Source organism: Berghia stephanieae, chromosome 7, assembly GCF_034508935.2.
Source record: "Berghia stephanieae isolate SIO BIC M18660-M18661 chromosome 7, UCSD_Bste_1.3, whole genome shotgun sequence".
In the NCBI taxonomy this organism is placed as follows: Eukaryota; Metazoa; Mollusca; class Gastropoda; order Nudibranchia; family Aeolidiidae; genus Berghia; species Berghia stephanieae.
The window spans coordinates 5,890,146-5,918,122 of record NC_088366.1 but is presented as its reverse complement, the minus strand read 5'-3'; the positions used below and the strand labels follow the sequence as shown (position 1 = coordinate 5,918,122).

Sequence of the window (27,977 nt, the reverse complement as noted above, 5' to 3'; positions counted from 1 at the left end):
ATTATTATTATTATTATATTATTATTATTATTATTATTATTATTATTATTATTATTATATTATTATTATTATTATATTATTATTTATTATTATTTATTATTATTATTATTATTATTATTATTATTATTATTATTATTATTATTATTATTATTATTATTATTATTATTATTATTATTATTATTATTATTATTATTATTATTATTATTATTTTATTATTATTTATTATTATTATTATTATTATTATTATTATTATTATTATATTATTATTATATTATTATTATTATTATTATTATTATTATTATTATTATTTTATTATATTATTATTATTATTATTATTATTATTATTATTATCATCCAGTGGCGACGTGCGCATAATATTGGTACAATTGGTCTGGTAGAATTGTATTTAAATTGATATGCATGATCCATATTTATATGCAGACCGAATTTTTGAGTATGTGTGCTCTAAACATGTCATTTTTCCGTGCATCTAAAGATTGACACTTGACTCTTATTCATGAAATTTTTTTTTTTTTTAAAATCTACCTTTGCTATCATATTAATATGTTGATAAACTATTATATCCCAAGCCGTTTTCTTTGAATGTAGTCAAAGGGAGATAAACAAAAAAAATCCCAATGTCATGCATTGCCATAGTCATTTCCCTTGAATTGCTCAGTATGTTATTACAGCAATGTTAAAATATGGCATATTAAAACAATCGAATGCTTTTTAAATATTTGATTTAGAGAGCAATAGAGAAAACATATTACAATGTTTGTGATATTACAATATAAAAATAGTACTATTTGATAAAATAAATGCTTCATTGAAATTGTTTCGTATTATTAGGCTATATTTTTATTTTTAAAATAACCGGAAGTAACATATTCAAACACATCGTCTCGCAACGAAAACAAACAAATCTCAAATCAAGTGACTGACTTAATGTTTTGAGCTATTTTTTTTTTAATTAAAAAATATCAAGTAAATTTGAAAGTTATTCTGGTAAGACAGAGTCATATGGATTTTTCACGTCCGTCAAACATTTTATCAATTTCATTTCATGAAAAGAAAAAGAAGTCATCTTAAACTTAAAAATTAAAACTTGTCTTTTTTGTCTTTAGCATTAGCCATTAGCAGTTTTTCGATGTTTTCTTCTCTTACTCTTACTCTTGTTTTTACCTTTCAGTTTCATATTTCCACTTTCACTGTCTTTCAAGGTTTAGATAGGGCTATATCATATTGTAGTCAGATGGCTATCTAATCAAAAACCTGTCATTGGACTTAAAATTAAAATTGGTTGATTTGATGATGAATCGAATCCTCATACTCATACTCAATTGACTTACACTTAACAATTACAACTTTGACTTTTAGACATGGTGAGTTTTCTAGATAGATAGGCTTTCAAATTCAATAAGATTCTAATTCTAATTACCAAATCTTTGAAACAAAATTAGGTTAAAAACAGAAGAAAAATGCACTGTAAAAGATGAAAAATGTATATTTGCCTTTGTTATCTACTACCTATAACGGATTTTGTGATCTGTTGGCAGTGGATTCCAAAACTGGCTGAACATGACTATGACAGCTGACATTGACTTTGACATTGTAACATTTATTGAGTAAGGATTTCTCTGGGATGAATTTTGGGCATGAGAGATAACATTTTTGAGTGAATCCAATTTTCATAAAAAGTTCAGATGTAAGATTATGTGCGCTAACACTAACAGGAATTTTGATTTGCCAATTTCTTTTTTTTTGTTTGTTATCCAAAGCTAGATTAGACTTAGACCCTATTTTATCCAAGAAAAGGTATACTCAGTTCGAACTGATTTAAACTTTTAAACATAAAGAACACCAAACAATAGGCTTGAAAAAAAAAAAGAAGACAATTAAATCCTTAAAATCCATCCACCCGTATACAAGAAACTCTGGATTTTTGTTCTTAGAGAGCCATCAGTCAAAAGTCCTAAAAATCGGATCACTTATTTACCAGTCCTTCAAGAGTTCCAAATGGACATGTTTACCAAAGTATCTAGTATTGACTGTCTAAAACATGATATTTATTGAATGATGGTTTGATTCTGATTTTTGGGTGCATGCAACTTATTATTATTATAAATGTAATTTTTATTAAAAGCAGGGCAAATACCCTACTTTGATATAAAATTATGAGGCATCCATACTTTTATTTTCATTATTGAATGGTCATATTGAAATATTCACAAATGTAATGTTTGTTATTTTCCTCTTTTATTACAGAACATAAAGTGACTGGGTTTAAGTCCTTTGAAAAATAATGGATGACAGTTTTGTGGACCCACAAGAGGTAGTGATATATATGTTAAATTTTAAAATATATTTGGTATCATTTCATTAGGGAATTCAACATATTCAATTTAACCAAAGATTACGATACATGTTTTAAAGTAACTTAAGTTTCCTCCTTTCTGCATAATTTTGAAATTTGATAAGTTTGATTCCAGGTTTCTTCCTTTTCTGGCCTCACTGACAAAATGTTGAAGTAAAAATTAAAAAAAAATTATTCTGCTCTATAAAAGAGCCATTAAAAAAAGTAACTTTCAGATCAATTAGGATATTTGCATGGACATTTTTCATATAAAAGCGTATACTCTGACTTTGTTTGGATGTCATTTTGCTTCCATTTCTCACTCAATAGTCAGAAAACACAAAAAGATAATATTGGACCAAGATATTCATCCCCAATGGGACCAAAATACCAAAATTGTGATAGCCTTGCCATAACGCCATACTGTATTATTTCAATCTAAAATCAACATCTTGCTATTTTTTACTCAGATAAGGTTTAAATACTTTAGTAAATATTTCCATTTTCATTGTCTTTGACATTGTTGTATTATTTCGCCTCGAATTTATTAGAAACAAAGTTTAAAAAGGACAATGAATGACGAGCTAAGGCTGTGAAGACAAATTCATTTTCCATTATATGGAAGTGTTTTTTTTACGCATTAATTAGGGTATTCCAGTCTTCCCTTGGAATAGACCCTAAAAACAAATTTCCCCATGGGGATGAATGAAGAAAATGTTATTTGTTATGTTATTACTTTAATTTTTCAGGCTGTTCAACAAGCGCTCCACTCAGCAAAACAACAGATCGATATTCTCAATGCTACAGTGGCTCATTTGTCGGCGGAGAATAGTGATCTTCAAAATGAATTGGCTACTTTGATGGAGAAAGAGAAAGATGGCAAAGTTCGTCTGAAGTCAACTTCGGACATGTGCCAATTAAATGAAAATAAGGTAGCATTTTTTGCTTGATTTTTCTCATTGGTGCCAAGCATTTCCAATATTTTTCCTTTTCCCCTCTTCCTTCTCCTCCTCTTCCTCCTCCTTTTACTCCTTTAAATTTCGTCATCTTCATCATCATCATCTTCATCACCATCGTCTTCTTCTTCTTCTTCTTCTTCTTCTTCTTCTTCTTCTTCTTCTTCTTCTTCTTCTTCATTTTCCTCACCAGTGATTTTTTTTTTTTCAATTGAACTTGACTCAGGTATCTGACCTTGCAGAAAGATTACAAGCAGCAACTGAAGGAAAAGTTAATGCGGAGAAAAGAATTGAGGATTTGACAAATGAACTGGCTTCCCTTCAAGAGAAAGTTCAGTCTGATTCAGGGAAATCAATATCCATTGTATGTGGTTGTGAGGCAGAGACTTTACAACTAAAATTAGATCACTTGCAAGGAGAAATGGTAAGTTGATTGAGAATCAAACATAATTAACTTGAGCTTTTATATAGTGCAATATCCACAAAACATGCTCAAAGCGCTTTACAAGGGGTCCCTGACCAACAGCAACACTTAACATAAAGGACGTTACATGATGCCTGTTAGGTGATATTACAATTTTTTTCAGACAGAAACAACGCTGTTAATGGCCAGGTATTAATTTTACACTGGAGTATGGTGATGAATGTGAGTGAAGAGCCTTTTCCAAGGACTAAACTATGCGCTGGGCGAGGCTCAAATCCAGGACCTTCTGATCCGAAAGTGTGTCATACTACAAGACCACAAAGCCGCACATAGATTATAATGAGCACACAGCTCTGTAAGCCTTAACATGAAAAGTGTTTGATTTGGTAATAGTAATAGAAAATGTAAAATTTAAAAAATGTTTTGAGTTTCAATTTTTATGGTTGATCATTGTCCAAACTGTCGAGTTGTTTATTTAGTATTGTATTAACCAACCAGATGACACGCATCATGTCTTGTTTGAGTGCATGTTTTGTCTGTTTGCTGCTGGTTTTTTTGTTTGTTTTTTTTTCAATTCTACCTACAATTGTCATAATAGTTAAAACGTTATTGGTAAAAATGTGTGTGTGTGTGTGTGTGTGTGTGTGTGTGTGTGTGTGTGTGTGATGGAGAGAAAGATATAGTGGATTAATGTGACTCATACATAAGGGGAACAACACAAAACAAACGACGTTTTGTCCTTGGGCTTTCTTTACGTAAACACGAAGTATGTTATTATTATTAGTTAGAAATTATTCTTTTAAATTATTTCTCATTCCAAAGGAGATGAAAAAGAAACATTTGTCAGATGCCGTGTCAGATCTTCAGAAAGCCATGGAGAAAAATGTCAACATGAAAGCAGAGATGGAGGAGCTCGGATTGGAAGTGGAATGTTTACAGAGTCAAATCTCATCCCAGTCCAATATAATACAGGTAGTACACATTTAGAACTTCCATACCTAGACTAATCATAGATATTTAATCGGTGAATATGTTTTAAAAAATTTTAAGCCAAATTTTGGTCAAATTCTGATTTTCTCTTGCAGGTTTTGATTTTTTAAAAAGTAAGATTTTATAGGAAACTATTGATTGTTTTATTTTCGAAATTGATATTCGACCAAAATTTATCTGCTCTGCATCAATTCTAAAGTATTTGAAATAAGGGTCGAAATCATAGTGTTTTAGATTGTACAGATTTTTTTTCTTGAAATTTGGATGTCATCTCAAAAATAAAGATTTTTGTTCGTTGCTCTTAACAATGACGAAATTTGGATGTCATCTCAAAAATAAAGATTTTTGTTCGTTGCTCTTAACAATGACGAAATTTGGATGTCATCTCAAAAATAAAGATTTTAGTTCGTTGCTCTTAACAATGACGAATTTGGATGTCATCTCAAAAATAAAGATTTTGTTCGTTGCTCTTAACAATGACGAAATTTGGATGTCATCTCAAAAATAAGATTTTTGTTCGTTGCTCTTAACAATGACGAAATTTGGATGTCATCTCAAAAATAAAGATTTTTGTTCGTTGCTCTTAACAATGACGAAATTTGGATGTCATCTCAAAAATAAAGATTTTAGTTCGTTGCTCTTAACAATGACGAAATTTGGATGTCATCTCAAAATAAAGATTTTGTTCGTTGCTCTAACAATGACGAAATTTGGATGTCATCTCAAAAATAAAGATTTTGTTCGTTGCTCTTAACATGACGAAATTTGGATGTCATCTCAAAAATAAAGATTTTAGTTCGTTGCTCTTAATATGACGAATTTGGATGTCATCTCAAAATAAAGATTTTAGTTCGTTGCTCTTAACAATGACGAAATTTGGATGTCATCTCAAAATAAAGATTTTAGTTCGTTGCTCTTAACAATGACGAAATTTGGATGTCATCTCAAAAATAAAGATTTTTGTTCGTTGCTCTTAACAATGACGAAATTTGGATGTCATCTCAAAAATAAAGATTTTTGTTCGTTGCTCTTAACAATGACGAAATTTGGATGTCATCTCAAAAATAAAGATTTTTGTTCGTTGCTCTTAACAATGACAAACAAACGATGATTAAACATTTTAAAAAAATTAACAAGAAAACTATTTGTTGGGATATCGAGCGTCCTCACAAATACTTAAATCTAGGAAGTCTCAGGTTGATGATAAGTTTGAAGTCGTCTTTATTCATCAATATATTTAAAGTCAAAGTTCCCCCATTTTATGGTAAAACAACGTCCTCTTTCCAGGACTACAAGCATTTGTGACTGCCTGTTTATGTTGCAGAAATTATGGTAAGCCTCAGATCCGATCAACGAGTTTTACACGCAACAAAATCAAAGATAATATTTTTTACATTGAACACTACAGAATGAGATTATAAGTGTCACCTTAAAAAGTTGAGCTTTTAAATAGTGCAATATCCACTAAACATGCTCAAAGCGCTTTACAAGGGTTCCAGGCCAACAGCAACACTTAACATGTAGGATGGGACATGACGCCTGTTAGGCGATATTACAATTTTTTCCGACAGAGACAACGCTGTTAATGACCAGGTACTCATTTTACACCTGAGTATGGTGAGAGAGTGTGAGTGAAGAGCCATTTCCAGGGACTCAACTATGCGCAGAGTGAGGCTCGAACCCAGGACCTTCCGATTCGAAAGCAAGTGTCATACCACTAGACCACCTAGCCGCATAACACAAGGGAAGAAGGAGATGAATCTTTTAAAAAGATTAACTATTCAGATAATACTAAGGCCAGTGGACCAATTCAACCTTTGTCCTTCATTTCAACATTATATGACATGATTTGGAAAAAAAAAAAGAGAGAGAAAGGAATCATGTGAGCTGAAATTCAATTTTTTTTTACTCGCAATAAACCTTCATTTTCTCTACCAGTGTCAAAGAGAGGAATTGGAAGGGCTAAGGAGTCAAGCCGAGTCTTCATCCGTTTGTATCGACACCAATAGGAAAGGAAACTCTTTATTCTCAGAGGTGAGATTTTGATTCAAAAGCAAAACAAAAAAATAAAAAAAAGAATCTATTTGATTTTATGTGGGCATTTGTTCCTCCTATCTTTGACTTTCTTGGGTTTTGTCAAGTTTGCTATTTTGATTGATTTTTTTTTTTCTCTGTCCATTTTGTATGTGCGCATCTGTGTGTGAGTGTACATGCATATGCCTGTGTGTTTGTGTGTGTTTTTATACAATTTGTCATCAAGTTGAACATTCTTGAGGAAATACTCATTCGAGAATGATATGTGTTTATTAGTATTATCATTATCCTATACGCATTCTTCTATCTTCTTTTCTTTCTTTTCTTTCTTCTTCTCTTCTTCTTCTTCTTCTTCTTCTCTTCTTCTTCTTCTTCTTCTTCTTCTTCTTCTTCTTCTTCTTCTTCTTCTTTCTTCTTCTTCTTCTTCTTCTTCTTCTTTCTTCTTCTTCTTCTTCTTCTTCTTCTTCTTCTTCTTCTCTCTCTTCTCTTCTTTTCTTCTTCTTCTTCTTCTTCTTCTTCTTCTTCTTCTTCTTCTTCTTCTTCTTCTTCTTCTTCTTCTGGTTGTTATGATAGTGGGTTGTTATCATTTCAGGTAGAAGATCGTCGCGTGATGGCGGAGACAAAGATGGTGAAGACAATGGACAAAGTCAACAAACTCGAAACCAGACTCAAGAAAGAACAGAAAGAAAATCAGAGATTAAAAGTAAGCGTGAATCGTTAACATTATTAGCAAGAAAGATTTTTAAAAAGCAGAATGACAGGAATTTTGCAATCTATTCGCAATGGATCAAGAGGTTAAGGTTTTAAGTCTGTGTAGAAAATTTAAAGGTCTTAATTGAAAATTAAATATATTGAATATTGCCCTAAATAAAAGCTCTATTTAAAAAAAAAAAGATTTAAGTAGTGTTATTTAAAGTCATTTTGTTTTCAACCAGAACCAAGTGTCAATACTGATGAGGTCAGCGAATAAGGCCAGCGACAAGACCGTCAGGTGTCTGGAGCAAGAGTTAGAAGATAGCAAGAAACACGTTCTCAAACTGACACAACAACTGGCACAGCAGACCGAGGTGTGACATTATTATTAGATTATATGTGATCTCACAGCCTGAATCTGGTTATTGTGTTCCCGTTCTACATGTTACGTCTTGCTGTTGGTTAGGGACCCTTTGTAAAGCGCTTTTAGCATGTTTAGTGGACATTGCACTATATAAAATAGCTCAAGCTGAAGTATGTCTGGATGTAGCAGGCACAGAAAATATATTAAATTTTTAATTAACATTTAAGCTTTTTCAATAACTGTATGTCCTGCTGTTTGAACCATTGACAGTTACTGCAAATACTTATAATTTTCTGTATTTTTAGATTGTGCTCTTTAAATAACTTAAAAGCTGTTTTTTTGTTGTTGTTTTTTTTCATTTATTGTTTAACTTATTCACCAATTACGCAGTCTTGCAAAAGAGGGTAATGTTTTTACCCCATAATTCAAGGCGAAAACTAAGAGTGAAAGTCTTTCGGCAATTTAGTGTGGTTAGGAATATTAAATTAAAAAAAAAATCATATTTGAAACATCTGATGAGGTACACTGTATTTCTATTTCAGAAACAATGCCTTAAATAAGCCACTAAACTAATAATCAGACAATTTCTGTTAAAATATAGGGAGATGTTAGAAGGAAGGAAAATGGATATAATAATAAAAATAATAATAATAATAAAAATAATAATAATAATAATAATAATAATAATATAATAATAATAATAATAATAATAATAATAATAATAATAATAATAATAATAATAATAATAATAATAATAATAATTTTTATTGTCCAAATTAAAGGCAATTCATGTGAGGTAAACAATGCTCAGTTTGGTTCATGGTATATATATATAGTCCTTTAAACTAAAAATAACCCCAAATAATCATAGTTCTGACCATTTTCACTTTAGATTCAATTTTCAGTAACTTGCATCATTACCTCAACACAAAACCAGATTATAAGTAAAAGTTTGTAGGCAGGTGCCAGCAGGACCAGTGTTTTGGTTATAATAATAATCAACTCCTTATATCATCATTCACCTTTACTTCGCCATTTACACATATCTCATTCGTTCTTAGTGTTTCATTCATTATGTTTTGTTGATACAGAGGAAACCCAAAACATCCACAGTATCTGTCTTTGTTTTATAAATTGAATCTTACATTTCAATACTTATCGTTATTTTTTCCTTCAAGTTTCAAGCAGCAACATTGTCATAATTCGATTGTGGATTATTTGTGACCTGCACCAACTCTAACATGACACAAACACAAACGGATTTAAAACTCAAATTTGCAGAGGAATGTATGTATAAAAGATCAATATGAACTTTATCGATAAGAATACACGGAAATTGGTTTGTAATTTATAATAATTTTGGTCCTTGACTCTGATTCCAATTCTACCAGATGTCACATAAACCACGTGTGGAGCCATTGGTATCATCGCAGCCCCTCTCTGACAGTGAAGTCAACATGGTGACCTTCCTCAAGGCCACTGTGGCAAATCTACAGTAAGTCTCTTACTGCTATGGTTTTTAAAAAAATTGTGGTGACATTAAGATCAACACGTTCGAAATTTACTGTAAAACTTAATCTTAAAACATTTATTTTACGGAAATGTCTTTTAGAATGTCCATAAATCATACTTTTTATTTCATTTTTATTTGACATGTTTTAAATATCTTTCATTTTTATTTGACATGTTTTAAATATCTTTCATTTTTATTTGACATGTTTTAAATATCTTTCATTTTTATTTGACATGTTTTAAATATCTTTCATTTTTATTTGACATGTTTTAAATATCTTTCATTTTTATTTGACATGTTTTAAATATCTTTCATTTTTATTTGACATGTTTTAAATATCTTTCATTTTTATTTGACATGTTTTAAATATCTTTCATTTTTATTTGACATGTTTTAAATATCTTTCATTTTTATTTGACATGTTTTAAATATCTTTCATTTTTATTTGACATGTTTTAAATATCTTTCATTTTTATTTGACATGTTTTAAATGTTATCTATGGCCTATGTAATTTTTGCACTTTAAGGTGTACCATAGGAAATGTGCAATATAAATAAATGTCATTATTATTATTATTATTATTATTATATTATTATTATTATTATTATTATTATTATTATTATTATTATTATTATTATTATTATTATTATTATTATTTATTATTATTAGTATTTTTTTTTAAAGCAGCAACTTTGATGCACTAATAATAATTATATGATTCTGCATAAATATTTGTCATTAACTTCCCTTGTTTTCAGTTGTTTTCTATCAGCCTTTCTTGATTATTTGTTATATTGTGACCATTTTTACTGTTCTAAACCACCAAATGACGAATGCACTGGCTGGGTCTTTATGACTGATAAGAATGATTTTAAAAATCTTTATGTTTAGTGACCATTTATCTCGATTAAATGTGTTTTTCAGAGCTAATTACGAGGCATAAAGTCTTCAATTTTACATACACGTGTTGGTTATGGTTTCCCCTCAGCCCATTTTTTTTTTTAAAAACAATGTACTCGAGCAGCAATATATTTTTTTTTTTGGTTATGTATAAAGAGGTTTTAAATTCGTTCAGCAACTTTTCTTTCGTCTTCTTTTTCACCCATCATTGTTTGATACTACAAGAAATTTAATCAAAATACTGAAAACTTGCTGAGGACTGAGTTGACCATGTGAGGTAAAGGATTGGCCATTACTTTGGCAACCCAAGTTCATGTACTAAATTCTGGGTGGGGATCCTGACCTCCCATAGTGGGCAGGGAGGTACATGCTGTGTCTTCTATCCCCCCATACCCGTTTTCCACTTGTTTCCGTCATTGTCTTGGAATGAGATTACTTAGTTTTGTCCTGATCCTTGCCGGAGTTCCTTGGCTGGGAGGGAAACAGTCGAATGTATAGTTATAGTTTTGGAAGATGATATTTTTTTCCTTTTAAATCTCTCTGTTATGCATTGTATTATGTTTCGTTTACATATTATATTATATGATTGGTAAACATTTGAGTTTGAGTGTATTCCTCTTAGTTGGGACCTGTGCTTGTGTCTGGATGAGACTTTTAGGTGATCTCAAACTAAGTACTTTGACAGTTTCCTCTTGGAATCTACATCTGTTCCCTATTTGAACCAATTCCCCTTTGTCTTACCTTTTCTTTTGTGCTTTAATTGTAATTCTAGAACTTTTTACTATTCCATTTCTTTCTTTTTTACTGGCGCTGATATGACCTTGATGTGTTGCAAGCGCCGTAAAACCCTTAAAAACAAAAACAAATGTATTAAATTCCTTTTTTTTTTCCTCCCTCAGGTAAGGCTGTTTATGTTTAACTCACTCAATCCTAGAGATTTTTGCTGCTTTTCAAAATTGGAAAAAATGTATTAATGAGCATGTACATATATAGTTTTATTCAACTACCATTAACATGCAAATACTAAAAACATTAGATTTGATACTACGCCTATAATTTGTCTCATAAAAATGTAATAAATAGGCATGGGCTAAAAGTAACCGGGGTAAACTACGGATATAGTCGGTGTTCGGGTTGAGTGAGTTAATCTAAGATATTATTGTTATCAACATTTGCTGAGCAAAAGTTTGATTTCTAAAATTTTTATTCCAAATAAAAAGACATAGGTTGATTATTAAGCATCCTGTTTATTGAGTCCCTCACTCTTATTTTTCTGTCGTGTCTCCATCAGAAAAGAGCGAGAGGATGCGATTAAAGAAAAAAATAATCTCAACATCCAGAATATACAGCTGGACTTTCTGTGGACTCAAAAGAAAAATGAAGTGAGAGCTCTGACAGCAGAAAAGGAACGGTTAGCGGGTCTGGCAACTCATCAAGCTCTTGTTATAGAAAGTTTGAAGAGCGAATCTGGTATGTACTTTAAATTGCTATTTCTGTTTCTATAACAGTTTGCTTTTTATGAGGTGGGTTGTTAACCCTACGCTCAACCCCCATTCCTGGAGGGCCGGTGGATTACTCTTCGTCTGATCTCTCTCCTTTTTTCTCTTATTGGATGTCTGAGGTTCGAGATACGCAAGCCCTCCCACCACGACAAGGTGATAATCCGTCGGGAGAGTACTTTAAATTGCAGTTACTTAATACATTTTTTTTTCATTTTCATTTTCCATTGAACCATCCATTTTTAAGTCTTTGGACTCGCACCTTGTGTCATAAACAGTCGAAAATAGTCCGATTTTAGATTTACCTAAAGCTTATGCCCTTTCTTGTGGCATCATTAGTTGTGGTTACTTAGTCTCAATATGAGAGAATATAGGTAATTCATGAAACAAATATCCAATGTCAAGATGAGGTTTCACTCAATTTGGCCATGGGCTCTCAGAGCCCTCTGTCCATTGAGGGATAGATGCACAGTATAAATGTTTTTTTATTATAATTCGGAGTTAATACTCTTTTCTGTGAAAAAAGAAAAGTGTTTGATTTGGGGCTTGAATCTGCGACCTCGCTCAGGTTACAGATCGATGTCAAACTAACTGATCACCTCAGCAATTAATTTAATTTAGTTCTTTAGAGATTACTATAATTTCAAATTTTTAATGTAAATATGGTACAAAAACTAAATTATAAGATCTTAGAAAATTACTTATTTTTGTTGAGCCTCTGTTTTTCTTGTAATAAAATCTATGACCCATTGATTGTATCATTAAAACTAATGATAAGTTTAGTTCTAACTAGTATGAGGTTAAGAGTGTCAAAACATTTATGCATCATTCAATTAAAATATGTTTCATTCCCAGATTCCAACGAAGACTCGAGACAGCCAAAAGAAATGGTCAAAATAACAGGCATTGACGAGGGGTCAAAGTTCAACCTTAAACTAGAGGACGGTGTAAATAATGACGTTGCTGAAAATTCTGGAAGTAAAAAGGGTCCCGGTGACAACAAGGAAAATTCATCTTGCCAGGACCTCAAGTCCTTCATTTTAGGGACCAAGAGCAAATCCGTTGCCTTTTCTACGGATGAAGACAGTATTTTGGGAGAGTTGGGAAACCAAATAGACGAAGCAAAGTCGAACAACGGGGAGGATAAAAAGGATTTCAAATCTAATAAGAGAAGTGAAGGCAAAGGTGGTAAATATCGCAGCATGACCTATGTCAATATGGAGGATGTTGAGTCGGAGGAGCAGGCTCCTGAATGCAACCAGCAATAACGATTTTATTAATCACCACGGTGCTGTAAAATTAGCAATAATAAAAAAAATTAATCAACTGTGATAGAACCTGCCATTACGTGAATGGAATTTAACTTTTTTGTTGAACTATATGAGAAATATAGTCCTTCAGAGCCATTCGGCCCATGGAGCTGGAGATTATCTCGGTTTCTATAGCGTGAAACGGACAATAGCAATTGCTTGATACCCTTTGGATAGGACGTTAGTCTGTCGCAAAGTACTTCTGCCAGATCTAATAGACCCAGCTACTCATTCACTGCAGGGGTGGGGTGGGGGGGTCAGAAATAAATCTCGACTGCACCTGGGATCGATCTTGGTCCCTTTGTTTGTGAAGCGAGTGCTCTACCAACTGAGCTATCAGAACTCTGATTAATCAGAAGGTCTGATGTTCGATCCCCAGTCGAGGTCGACTGATTTTTTGGGATGTTTTTTTTTCTTGTATATTTTTCTTTTTTGCTTTATCTGGCAACTTTCATATACACTTGTTCAGTTCTTGATAGAAATGCCTGCTTCACCCTTTTTCTGAATCTTGTTCAACTAGATAGCATTTATATATTTTTTTTTTTTTATCTGTTTCTGTGAGATTTTTTTAAATCCATAAATTTCAGCTAAATGGAAATTTCACTGAGTCCAAAATATTCAAGTTTGTTTCTCCATTTTTTTTCATGTGTCATAAATAATCTTTATTTTTCTAATGCACTATATAAGCTTTTAAAATTTAACAGGGTGAAATGAGTGTGGAAAAGTGAAAAGAAAGTTAAAACGATCAGGAATGCAAAATACTCTTGGGCCTATTTGGTCATCTTGCCCAAATAATTGCTCCATAATATTTTGTCTTATGATTTTCCTCACATTATTTTCCATTAGTCAAAGCAAGTGTGAGTATGTATGTTTGTGTGTGTGTGTGTTCACGAGTTAATTTAGTGTTAATATGTGTTTCCCTTGAGACTGGGTGGGGTTCCTGACCTCCCATCGTGGGCAAGGAGGTACATACTGTGTCTTCTATCCCCTTATGTCTTTTTTCCAACATGCTTCTGTCTTTGTCTTAGAATGAGATTTCTTGGTTTTTTCCTGGCCCTGGCCAGAGTCCTAGCTGGGAGGGAAACATTCAAATGCATAGTTATTGTTTTGGGAGATGATTTTTTTTCCTTGTAAATCATCTCTCTGTTATGTATTATTATATTTGTTATTTTGAATGTATGATGTACGCATTTGAGTGTCTTCCTCTTTGTTGGATTTGTGCTTGTGTCCGGATGAGACTTATAGGTGATCTCAAACTAAGTACTTTGGTTGTATGCTCTTGGAATCTACATCTGATCCCAATTTGTTCCCAGTTCCCCCCATGTCTTACTTTGTCTTAGGTGCTTGAATTTTAATTCCCATTTTATTCCTTTTTACTGGCGCTGATATAACCGAAATGAGTTGCAAGCACCGTAAAACCCTTAGAAACAAAAACAATTTCCCTTGAGAGAGAGAGAGTGTAATTTTTTTTGTTTTGTTTTGAAACATTTGAATGTATTCCTCTTGGTTGGATCCTGTGCTTTTGTCTGGATGAGGCTTTTAGGTGATCTCAAACTTAGTACACTGATGGTGTTCTTGGAATCTACATCTGTTCCCTAATTGAACCATTCCCCTTTGTCTTACTTATTCTGGTGCGCTTTTAATAAGTCTAGACTTTTGATTACTAACCCATTTTCTGTTTTTCTACTGGTGCTGAAATGACCTAAGTGTGTTGCAAGTACTGTGCAACTCTCCTTATTTCCCTAATTGCATCTTGGTTAGGTATTTCATCACTGATACGCGGGTGGTTGGATGGGAGCATCACCCTTGAATCATATACCTATGATGTTCGCATGGGTGTACGATCCGATAGTGATGTCGTTTCTTCTTCTCTTTACTAGCCTAGCCAGCGGGTGGTTGGATGGGAGCATCACCCTTGAATCATATACCTATGACGTTCGCATGGGTGTACGATCCGATAGTGATGTCGTTTCTTCTTCTCTTTACTAGCCTAGCCAGCGGGTGGTTGGATGGGAGCATCACCCTTGAATCATATACCTATGACGTTCGCATGGGTGTACGATCCGATAGTGATGTCGTTTCTTCTTCTCTTTACTAGCCTAGCCAGCGGGTGGTTGGATGGGAGCATCACCCTTGAATCGTATACCTATGATGTTCGCATGGGTGTACGATCCGATAGTGATGTCGTTTCTTCCTCTCTTTACTAGCCTAGCCAGCGGGTGGTTGGATGGGAGCATCACCCTTGAATCGTATACCTATGATGTTCGCATGGGTGTACGATCCGATAGTGATGTCGTTTCTTCTTCTCTTTACTAGCCTATCCTGCTTCTTTGGTTTGTGATTGTATTTTTGACAGGGGATATTTTTTTTTTCTGTAAATCTTCTGCCTGTTTGTTCTTGGTTATTTATAATTTAGCTTATGATATCTTTAGGTTATGATTTTGATTTACATTTGTACTATTTTTGTTAGATTGCTTGTTTTTTTTGTTTCAGCGGTCTCTCATATAACCTCAATTGTGTTGGAAGAGACCTAAAGCAACAAACAAACAAAAAAAAAAAAAAAAAGGTTTTTCATCACTGATACCCTTTGATTGAATGAATGGATGAGAAATTCTGCATAAATCAAAACACATTCACTTGAATATCGTATAGAGAAATAGTTTATTTTGTTTAAATAATAACGATGAAGATGATAATAATTGTCATTATTGAAATACACCAATGATGATAATCATATTGCTGTAGATGATGATGATGGTAATAATAATGATAAAAAATATGAAGGCGGAAACATTTTTATATGATTATGATGATAGTAGTGGAAAGAAACAATATTACATAGTTTTATAGTTTTATAAACAAAATGGATAGAATGGATCATAATAATATGCACGATATGTCATGCTAAATTTTGATTTAAAATATGCACGATCTGTCATGCTAAATTTTGATTTAACTGTCAAGCATATTTACACATTGGCTACAGCTTTGCACACACACACACACACATGTATACACACATTTGCACATTCAAAGTACTCAGAACAATTTTCTTTGTCGAAGAAGATCTGAAAGACAAATAAGGTATTCTCTCTCTCTGTCGTACTCTGGAAAAGCCCATATTTGAAAATTTGGCCAGAACACTCGTCCTTTGCGAAGTCCCAGGTTTGAGAGTTTTTGCCAAGATGAGGGTCATTTAAATCGATCGATATTTGAAGGATGAGTTTTCTGGCCAAATTTTTAAATATGGGTTTTTCCAGAGTACGGCATATATATATATATATATATATATATATATATATATAATATATCTCTCTCTCTCTCTCTCTCTCTCTCTCTCTCTCTCTCTCTCTCTCTCTCTCTCTCTCTCTCACACACACACACACACACACATTCTCTCGCCGTACTCAGCTGTAAAATGAATACCTGGCCGTTAACAGCGTTGTCTCTGGCCGAAAAAATTGTAATATCGCCTCACAGGCGTCGTGTCTCGTCCTACATGTTAAATGTTGCCGTTGACCAGGGACCCCTTGCAAAGCGCTTTAAGCACGTTTAGTGGATATTGCGCTATATAAAAGTTCAATTTTTATAAAATAACATTATTTTAAGCTAAAAGACAAACAGCATCTCTCCTAGGTCCAGTCATGCTTAGATATTTCTGACCCCTCTCTGCACCGAGCAGTGATTGGATAACTGGACCTGTTTTAGATATATGTTAATGTTAATGTTAATGCTTCAAGTATAAAAAAAAATATTTCCTTTATTCATCCCCATGGGGAAATTTGTCTTTAGGGTCTATTCCAAGGGAAGACTGGAATAACCCAGGCGTCAGCCGCAGTGCAGCGACGCAAACTGAGCTAGGGCGAGGTGACTTGCTCAATGGCCACACAACGCGGCAGGTGATCGAACTCGGTACCTTTTGGATATGAAGCAAAGACTGTACCACGTAGCAAACTAGAAATATAAATTAAGTGCTCTTGAGATCTAATAAATGATAATGTGAAATTGAATCAACAAAACAGGATGAATGAAACACCACAGATGAATCTTAACTACGCCACTACCACATCATCTCATTCATCTGTGGTGTTTCAATCATCCTGTTTTGTTGATAAAGGGGAGACCCGAAACGTTCATTTGATCTGTTTTTGTCATTAAATTGAAGCTTACATTCAATTTCACATTATTAATTATTTCTTCGAGCTTCGAGCAGCAACATTTACATTATTGAGATCTAATATAAAATTCCCTGTTTGAAGCATTCTCTTTGTCTTACTTGTCTTACTTTTTCTTGCATGTACATACATACCTTAATTCCCGGATAGATATTTATATATATATTGTATATTCTATAATCTTTTGACTATCCTTTTTCCTCCCCATTATATTTGTACTAATGTTACAAAAATTCAAAGTAATCGAACATAAACAGTAAACATGTATTTTTATTGTTTACATCTGAATAATTACATTTTGTTGATTTGCAATTGTTCTTGTGCTTCTTGTACAGACGGATGAAAATAATTACAGACTTATTTATCAGTGTTGCAAGTACAGATAATTCGGCATTGTTTTTGTATTCTTCCCATGACACAAAAGTAGTTCTTTTAGAGCCACAAGGCCCATGGAGCCTGAGTTTATCCTTATTTCTATAGCATTTAACGGACAATAGCAATTGATTGCTACCCTTTGGATAGGATGCTAGTCTGTCGCAAAGTACTTTCTACCAGAGCTAATAGACCCACCTACCCAATCACTACTGGGTGGACAGAAAAATATCTTGACTGCACCTGGGATTGATATCAGTCCCTTTGCTTGTGAAGCGAGTACTCTATTAACTGAGCTATTGGGACCCCTACTACATGGGTGCAAGAGTGCCGGCCGATTGGATTACCGAAAAAAATGTCGCCGGCTTTTTGCGATTTGGATTTGATTGAACATAACCCTATGTTATCCCATGAGACTGTGATAGGACACTTTTTTAATCTTGCAGGCTTTTTCAGATTATATGTCTGGTCATAAGTAGACTTGCAGGCTTTTTGAGGTCCAGTTTCTTGCACCCATGCCCTACTATGACAAAAAGGAAACCTCAATCGTTTATTAAGCTAGGTAAATCACAGCACAGGATATATAAACATAAATCAATTGTCCATTTATTTTCTCTCATGTGATTGAAAAGAAATTTGGAAAAGATGATGTCTGTTGATGTAAACTTTGATAATAGAATATGGATGTTTGGTGAATATGCGTAATTGTTCTTTGTTTGACAGAAACAAATACTTTTCAAGTGTATGCATAGAATATATGTAATGATATGAAAATAAACAGTATCAAGTATCATTAAATGTATGATATGCTATCGACTTCAAATTTTCTTTTTTACTTCACTATAATATTCTGTTTTGGAAAAAAATAGTGGTGGTGGTCTTGATGAAGGTGACTATGATGATGTTGTTGACAATGATGATGATTATGATAATGAAAAAAAGGAAAGACAATTGCGTATTATCTATGATGACATTAAATATAAGAGTTCAGACAACAAGGTTGGTGAAGACAGTACTGTTGGTTCTGCCGTCTAAAGGAAAAAAGACCATATGTGGCCTCGTATTCCAAGTAAACATATAGTGTTTTTCCTTAAGACGGCATTGTTGTGGTAGCAATGTTGGATGTGATCGATGTGTACTCATTTCCAGGTCTGGTGACTCAAATTGTCACAGGCTCATTATGTTAATAGAAATGTTCTTAAGTAAGTAGTCCTTCAGAGCCATTAGTCCCATAGAGCCGCAATTTACCCTGGTTTGTGTAACATGAAATGGACAACAGTGATTGCATGCTACCCTTTGGATAGAACTCTAGTGTATCGCAAAGTACTTTCAGCCAGTTTTAATCACTGCTGGGTGGATAGGTTGGGGGGGGGGGGGCAGAAAAAATATCTCGACCAATCGGGATTGACCTCAGTCCCTTTGCATGTGAAGCAAGTGCTCTAGCTCTTAAACCAGTGCAAAATATTGTCCATTATAACGTCAAAGCAAGCCAGAAATGCATTCAGTTATCAGACCTGCTTATATGTACATCTTGGGTGTGATGGCATAGATTAACTGTGTAAAATATCGACATTAAGGATATTTCATTGTGCAGAAAACTTTTCTGCATCAAATGAGAAAACATTGCACGAAATATTTTGGGATTCAGAGAAAAACATATAAATTTGGAAAAAAAAAAATGAATATTTATAATTCATTACTGCATCGTTCCATTCACAGATGTCTGACACAGAAATATCTCTACGAATAAGCTTTGCTACAGATGTCTGACACAGAAATATCTCTACGAATAAGCTTTGCTACAGATGTCTGACACAGAAATATCTCTACGAATAAGCTTTGCTACAGATGTCTGACACAGAAATATCTCTACGAATAAGCTTTGTTACAGATGTCTGACACAGAAATATCTCTACGAATTCATTACTGCATCGTTCCATTCACAGATGTCTGACACAGAAATATCTCTACGAATAAGCTTTGCTGAAATTTTGTGTTTAAAAAAAAAAAAGAATACAACTAAGGTGCTTTCCACCTGCTAGTGAACACTTCAACAAGGAAAAGCGCCAGCTAAGCAAGCTTTTTGTCTCACTTTGCCTTGCCTATAGAACACGTATCTTGATGTCCTGACTGCCTCATGTTTCGCAGTGTAATGATAAATATCAATTCTCATTTGCTGAACAACAGTGGAAATCTACATACATCTTAAAGTTCTGCTTAACCCTTTCCTTACCATCCATAGGAAAATTGTCACATTTGTTACGATACAACCAACATTTTTCTCTTTCTGATTCCTTTGAACATCACAATATTTAAAGGAAATATGTTTATTATAGCTATAAAAACTTGATACTGTTTTGTAGATCTCCATTTGTTGAACACTTTTATGTATAGAATGTACTTCTTTCTTTTCTGTTTGGATAAGAAAAATCTATTTTTGTGCTTGGTGGGTGTGAAGCTTTGTAGAAAATTTGAAAAATTGGTGGTAAGGAGAGAGTTAAGGTTTAAACTCAACACCTCTTTTAGGTCCCAAATGTTCTGTTCCTTATCTAAGCGTGTCCCATTAATAATGGATAAAGTCAACCAACCTTTCTGGTCCAACGGTGTTGCATTTATCAAGGTTCCACTGTATATGAAATCATAATACATACAGGGATTGGATGGCAATTGTTGGATTTAACATATTATTACTGGGTGGGGTTCCTGACCTCCCATAGCGGGCAGGGAGGTACATACTATGTCTTCTATCCCCCTATGTCTGTTTTCCAACATGATTTCTGTCTTTGTCTTGGAAAAAGATTACTTGGTTTTGTCCTGGCCCTGGCCGGATACCTTGGCTGGGAGGGAAACAGTCAAATGTATAGTTAGTTTTGGGAGATGATATTTTTTTCCTTGTAAATCATCTCTCTGTTATGTACTCTATTATGTTTTATTTATGTATTATATATGATTTGTAAACATTTGAGTGTATTCCTCTAAGTGGGGACCTGTGCTTGTGTCTGGATGAGACTTTTAGGTGATCTCAAACTAAGTACACTGATAGTGTGCTCTTGGAATCTACATCTGTTCCCTTTTGAACCAATTCCCCTTTGTTTGCCTTATTCTTGGATGCTTTAATTGTAATTCTAGAACTTTTTCTATCCCATTTTTTCCCTTTTTACTGGCGCTGATATGACCTTAATGTGTTGCAAGCGCCGTAAAACCCTCAAAAACAAAAACAAAACATAACATATTACTATTATGCTCACTAATACTGTAAAGTAGACTCACATTTATAGTGGAAGCATTTAGTTCATGATTATAATTCAACAGTTAAATAGATATTAAAATGAATATTTTGCCTCTATATCTTTTTGAGGTGCAACCATAATCAGCTTGAATGCATGCCTACCAGGGTAGGACCAACCTTTCATACACTGTTTCATTCATACTTGTTCAGATCTTTATCTTTTGCTTTGTCTGGCACCATCTTATAGACACTTGTTCAGATCTTGATCTCACACCGGTGCCAGCTCGCTAATTTTTCAATTTGATATTACTGTGTTTCATGGGGAAAAAAGATTGTTGGCACAGGCCAGTGGTCCAATATTATGCTTATAACAATAATTGACTGCTGGCATCATGACTATTTTTTGTTATGTAATTTAAGTTTAAGGTGATGGGTATACGTTTCAAGTTAGCATCTCTTTCAGGCAATCTGGCATCACTGGTCTGCCTTTCCGTCAAATCGATTTCTGTGAACTTTCACCCTTGCTATGTTTTGACACAGTGAAGAATATAATTACACTCTCTTTGTGAAATGCTTTGTCTTTTAAGATCATTCGTGTTATAAAATAGTGAACCATGTTTAAAATTCTGAAAACCCTCTTATTTGGGCTGATCGGCATATATTCAAGAAATCTATGGATGAATCAGTTCTTAGGATGATATTTTCATTGATAAATGGGTACGATTATTACAAATATTCTCCATATTTTTTAACAATTCGGTGTGGCTGTTTTACTGTAATCACATTGACGGTAAGACAAAGTCGGATGCCAACTTGGATGATTTTATCAGTGGAATGTCCATTTCACTGACTGATTCACAAGACTGGAATAGTTACCATCAGATACTATTTTCGCTGATCCAGCTAACATTTGAATGGTGCAAAGTGTATTGATTGCTGCAAAGTGTAGTGTTTTCCATACATTTACTACGTGAAAAAAAGAACTCCGTCACAAATAGGTTATGATAATACTCCTCTGTGTGGGTAACTGTCTAGATGCTGGCTGCATGTTAATAGGGGTGGGAGTGGTTTTGGTCGTGGCAGCTTTAAAAGCTGCGGCTGGGATAACGGCCGGTGGACTGTTGGGCGGGTGAGGCGATAAGGGTTGTCTCGGAGGTAAAGGAGGTCGTGGTGGTTTGAGGGGTCGTGCTGGTGGTGACATGGGTCGGTTGCTAGAGTTGGATGATTGGGGTGGCCATGGTGGTGGAAATCTTTTGTTTGAGTGATGTGTGTTCGGGACAGTATCGTTTGCAATAGGTTGCCGGGGTGATTGGGGTATGTTTCGGTGGCCATTGGTGAGTGGGATCAGCTGGGGTTGATTGTATGGGTGAGGGGGAGGGAGTGGAGCTGGCCTGGATTTCAGTCTAGGAGGTGGGGGAGATTGAGAAGGTGGTTGTCTGACTAATGAAGTTTCTTGAAATGACGGAATAGGAGGGACTTTTGTGGATTTGCCAATACTATGGGGTGATTGATAATTGATGAAGTCAGTGGCAGTTATAAAGATTTCCTTCTCTTCATCTTCATGATAGTTGTTATCATCGTTATCATTATCAATATCATCATCATCATCGCTAGCAAAACCACCGTTATTGAAAATATCATCATCGGTTTCAGAGGGGACTAGAGAATGAGCTGACGGGCTTGGTGGGTAAGAAATTGACCCAATTCCTGGAAGTAGGGGGTCTAATCGTGAATTGATCTCTTCCTCTTCAGCTTCTTGATCTAGTAATTTCTTCATTTTGATTTTGTTTACCTTGGCGTAAAGGCTATCAATGTTTCCCTCGGTGGAAATATCCGGTGTAGCCTGTGAGGATGGCTCAAACTCGCATTCCTCAATAACAGGAAGGAGCTCTTCACCGTTCAAGAGATGGTCTTTAGAAAACAGTTCATCCAATTTGATCTGTTGAATGTCTTCATAAGGATTTGTATCGTCCTCATAGTTGATATCTCTTTCATCATTCGATGCCCCTTCACCATCAACTTTGTCAATATCCTCATCATCACTAATGTCATCATAATCATCATCCACACTTTTGCTATTTCGTTTACTTTCTAAATCTCTTTCTAATATCTCATCAATTGGCATTATATTCTGTAACTGTCCAGAATCATCTTCCGTAAGGATCTTTGGGTAAATGTCTTCGTCATCATCCAAAACATTCATCATACTTAATGAGACACTTTTGTCTCGCTGGATAAAGTCAAACGCTGTATAACCATCTTCTAAAGACACGTTCCCAATAGAACCCTCACTGTCTGAATCACCATCACCGTCACCATTAACAATCTCATCATCCAAAGTGTGATTTTCAACTGTCTTTGACTTATCAACAAATTTGAAGCTTAAGTTTTCGTCTTTGACAAAATTATCAATAGCAACGTCATCGGTGTCACCAACAATTGTGTCCCTGTCATCATCACTGTTGCTCCCATCATCATCATCATCATCTTCATTATTATCATTACTGGAGGTTGCCCTTTCAGAAATTTCATTTTTCACTCCTAAACCCCCACTACCTTTGTTCACATTCAGATTGCCAACACTGTCAAAACTCCGCAATTTATTTTGTACCTTCCTCTTTCCGGATCCTTTCCCAACATCCATTTTTTGAAAGCTTCCACTTCGGACATCATCTTTACTGGTCAAAGTGCTCGTGCTTCCTTTATTGTCAGGAAAATTCACATGATTTAGGGATGATGGCAAACTACCCTGTTTTGCTTCTCCTTTTTCTGCTCCAATGTTCACCAATACTTCAATACTATGAGAAGAAGCGCGGACATTTGCTTGTAAATCGTTGGCCGGAGGATTCGTGGGTGCAGATTGGACAGTGTCTAGACTGGCACTACTTCCTGCATGAGCTTGAGCACGCGCCATCTGCATCTGGTGAAAGAGCAACGCATCCCTGTCAATGTTGGCATTGCTGATTGGTGGTTTAACAAAATCATCCAATGAAATCAAAGAGTCGGGAGACAAAGGGCGGGTAACAGGAGCGTTTTGTAAACTTTTATCCAAAGCTGGTAATAGGCCAGAATCATGATTGTGCCTATTCTGTATTGACGTATTTGGTACATGCCGTAATCGGTAGATTTCTTCCACTTCGTCATGGAGTCGAAGATCAATTGAACTAACTGATTCACCGGGTGAAAGGTCATATCCTTCAAAGTCTTGTTGGACATAGTCCATAAACTCCTCAGGAGGTTTGATATGAGAATGAGAGGATTTCGACATCATGTTTAGAATATCACTGTGCAATGACACTTTTGATTCTGAAGAAGTGACAAAATTAGAAGGAGTGGGGTCTTTCTGACCCTGGTTATCACATAACTTGACCTCTGTAGGCAGAGCAATACCTTTCCGACTACCTACAGGACTTGGTATGCCTCTCAACTTGGGACTATTAAACCCTTTATTATTTGACATTGTTACCCAGTTATTCTGCCCTTCTGATACTTCTTCATCTACGCATTTCGAATCATCAACAACCGTTTGTAATTCTTTCTCCAGGAGTTCATGGCTAATTCTTTGTTTGAGTTGAGATTCGGGAGTTCCTGATTTCCTTTTCGTGCGGACTGCTGACCAGTTTGGACTTGAATCATTCTCAGTAACAAAAATGTCACTGTCATCGTCTTCATCAAGATCACTATCTGTTCTGGCACCGTTGATGAGTGAATTGCTTGCTCTTAATTCTTTTTCAAACATGTTTCTCAATTCATTTGCTTTCAAGTCTTTAACTATTCTTCTTTGTAGTTCCGTCACGGCATCAGACTTTTTTCTGTAAAGAGGTTTCTCTTTCCATTCTTTTTCTCTCTCTAATGTCGATTCATATTCACTGTTAGAAGTGTCATTGGGGCTGTAATTAAATGTGGCCTTTTGCAGCTCTTTTAGAGCTTTTCTGCGACGGATTTCATGATTGGCATCAAAGTTATCTTCCTTATTTGGAAGACTTTTTTCAGATGACGATGCTTCCGTGAGTTTTTTACGACTTGTCTTATGCTTTTTGACATGTCCAGATTTGTCGATTACTATGTCGTCAATTTTGGCATCCTTTGGAACCCCGTCACGAAGATGGTGCAAGAGCTTATTTTCATGACTGAGAATCTGTAAGGAGAAGGAATGAAAGTTAATGTTACAATCCTTTGTACTAGTTTTTAAAATTCATTCGGTTTAATTTTGTCTTTTTATGGTGCCCTGATCTGAGAGCCCCCTTCACTACTACTATGATGGCAACACATTCATAACAATCATCTCTTTTTCCATCTTTACAAAAATACAAACAGGCACTCCACACATAAACACACACTTACACAATTGAGTTCAATTACCTGATGTCACATCGCCCAGCAACGGTGGCCATCGTGGTTCTAAACAAAGAATATCGGTATTTTTTATTCTTCATGCTGGCTAGAACTTTTCATATGTCTTGTGACCAGAATGTGTAAAAGTCAACACATAATCAGCTTTATAATGTTTTTTTCCTCTCTGGATATTCTTTTATGCTTGTCGGAGAAATATTTCATAAGGCAAGGGCATCCGCCATTGTTCCGATAGTTTAGAGTCAGTTACTAAGTTACCATGCGTCATTACGAGGGAAGTGACGTTACGACTGTTAAAGCGTATTGAGAGAGAGATTCCTACACAGCACAACACCTCTCTTTTGGTTTATCTTAAATTGATACAAGACACAACTCTCTCCCTTTTATATTTTTAATCAAAAATAAGATGACACAATTTTTTTATACTCTCTTCATGAATGTATGATTTTGAAAAAGAAGAAAATTAATAATAATAATAATAATAATAATAAGATGATGATACATGATGATGATGATGATGATGATGATGATGATGATGCATGTTACATAACGTACCTTAAACAATTCTTTTTGAGCCGATTTTTGATGTCTGATGAGGTCGGCCATCTTGATTTTTTCGTTATGCGACAAGGTGAGTCGAACCACCAACACAGCCATGTTTTCTCTGGAACCCAATCCCTGAGCCAGATCCTGAAGGCGTTTGGCAGCGATGATGGGATCGGCTACATCCTGCGGAAAGCACCAATGTCAAGGTCAGCAATGTCAAGGTCAGGTTAAAAAAACACAATGTGTGTCAGTGCATGACATAATCAGTCGGAAGGTGAACATTTTGGATTTGCATTTTTTTTTCATTTTCTGAAAAAATATGATCCCCAGAGCATTTTAATCTTTATTTGAAGTAAATCGTGTGATTTTTTCATGAATGATGGTCAGATGTATAGGAAATGTATCCAGCAACTTTTCTCAAATGTCATATTTTTTCAACTTGACTAGCTTAAAAAAATATTTAGAATAGGGTATTAAATTAAAACAACCCATAGAGCTACCATTATATTTGCATAACAATACCCTAATGTTTACATAATATTACTTTGATATTTACGTAAATCCTAAATTTTTACATAAATCTTCCTTAATATTTACATAACAATGCCTTAATATTTACATAAAATACCTCAAACAAAACAATACCTTGATATTTACATAACACTACTAGAATATTTTCATAATAATACCTTAATATTTATATAACAATATCTCAATATTTACATTACAAAACAATACCTATGATATTTACATGAAACTACTAGACTATTTTCATAATACCTTAATATTTATATAACAATACCGCGGTATTTACAAAACAATAGGCTTTTAACGAAATCGGGTCGAACGCCGAACCCGAACGCCGAACCCGAACGGATATAGCCTTCTCACGTGACCATGAACGAGATCTGGATAGTGAAGACTCTCAAGCGGTATGCAGCATCGGATCTAAGGTCACATGATAGAGGATAGCTTGGGTTGCTGTTGGCTTGTGTTAGGGGAGGGGCAAGGTCAGTGTCATTCAATAGTATATAATTGTGCATGTGGCGCTCATACAGAGAGAAAATTATAAATTGATTACGGGGGAAGGTGGGGGGAGGGGGGGGGGGGGGTGGGTTGACCCACAAACGATCGAGGTGTTGGGCTTCGGGTAGACCATGATACGAAATCAAAGAGAAAAGGCCGCTGGTACTTGGATGGTGGAAATGGTTGGGGGGGGGGGGTAGTGACAATCAGCATGGGATGTATATATTAACATTAATAATATAGGCAATAGATGACCAGGGATGTGTATTGTTTGTGTATTGTTTGTATATGTTTGTGTGTGTGTGTGTGTGTGTGTGCGCGCGCGCGCGCGCGTGTGTGTGTGTGAAAGGGATTACACAAAAACACCTTTCTCTGTAGCTTCCAAATGATTACGTATACGATAAATTTGAAACCCACATTGTTTGAATCAGCTCACTAATTAATTCCTGAGCCTTGAGATGGTGACGCAACTATTACATACAAGACCTTGCAGTCGAGACGGCAGGGCTTTTGGGTTACACAACCACTATTTACCCATCGGTCAGCGGTACTCTTTGATGTATACAACAAAGCCGCCTGCCCATAAATCAAGAGATGGTCTCCTAACTGTTCACAAGCGAACTGTCAAACGAGCAATCGATGATTGGATAAGAATCTCAAGATTTCATATAATAAGGTAAGTTTTGGAGAGGTGATATCCCCCACCCGTCATCGGACAGAACTTTCATTGCGTTATATCATATGAGCTCCGCCTCCTCTTTCTATTCGGGAGTGACGAGATTAGACGAGAGGACGCGAGAAAAAAAATGGTCACGTGTTGGGCAAGTCGTTCGTTAGGCGAGCTTCGGTGTCTAACTATAACTCCGTAATACCTTAATCTCCCTGACGGCCTCTACATGGGTCACGTATTGCCACAGACCTTGACTGCCCAAGATGAGGAATGTATCGTCGTGCGTGAGGACGGTGGACGTGACGTGTGGGTCTGGGATGACACACGGGTACAGGTAGCTACTACCCAGTAGACGTGTGTTGTAGGTCACGCCACTGACACGCCCATCCTGGTGGGTAGGAGTAAAGGGAAATAATAAGGTACGGAGCAATGATTAAAAACAGATAAAATGATTTAAAATAATGATAATTTTTTTTTAAAATGATACAAAATCAAAACAAAAATAAGAATAATGACAAAAATCTCCATAAAAGAAAAAAAGACAAAAAAAAAACAAAAAACAATTT

The 27,977-nt window shown here is 34.8% G+C and overlaps 2 protein-coding genes across 3 annotated transcripts in view; one reads left to right on the top strand and one right to left on the bottom strand.

Moving 5' to 3' along the window:
- The first annotated feature begins 878 nt into the window (after positions 1-878).
- On the top strand, positions 879-15,605 carry LOC144976409 (uncharacterized). Its single transcript, XM_078920690.1, has 11 exons — positions 879-1,008; positions 2,269-2,335; positions 3,106-3,288; positions 3,539-3,736; positions 4,559-4,708; positions 6,665-6,760; positions 7,353-7,463; positions 7,696-7,827; positions 9,209-9,312; positions 11,523-11,701; positions 12,586-15,605. Exons 2-11 carry the CDS (start codon positions 2,306-2,308, stop codon positions 12,996-12,998), a joined length of 1,596 nt encoding a protein of 531 aa, XP_078776816.1. The 5' UTR covers positions 879-1,008; positions 2,269-2,305; the 3' UTR covers positions 12,999-15,605.
- A 4,416-nt stretch (positions 15,606-20,021) lies between these two features.
- The window catches only part of LOC144976408 (uncharacterized), a 111,323-nt gene continuing 103,367 nt past the window's right edge, over positions 20,022-27,977 (bottom strand). Inside the window, exons 16-18 of one of the 2 annotated variants that reach the window (XM_078920688.1) lie at positions 27,614-27,799; positions 25,725-25,898; positions 20,022-24,954 (exon numbers count right to left, since the gene is read on the bottom strand). In XM_078920688.1, the coding sequence (XP_078776814.1) occupies positions 21,805-24,954; positions 25,725-25,898; positions 27,614-27,799 (3,510 nt within the window). In that variant the 3' untranslated portion in view covers positions 20,022-21,804. The remainder of the gene's footprint in view (positions 24,955-25,724; positions 25,899-27,613; positions 27,800-27,977) is intronic. The other variant, XM_078920689.1, reaches the window with a different exon arrangement.

Coding starts and splice junctions, on each gene's coding strand:
- LOC144976409 (XM_078920690.1), top strand. CDS start 2,306: ATGGATGACAGTTTTGTGGACCCACAAGAG. Junction 7,828..9,208: donor AACTGGCACAGCAGACCGAG/GTGTGACATTAT, acceptor CAATTCTACCAG/ATGTCACATAAACCACGTGT. Junction 9,313..11,522: donor GCCACTGTGGCAAATCTACA/GTAAGTCTCTTA, acceptor TGTCTCCATCAG/AAAAGAGCGAGAGGATGCGA.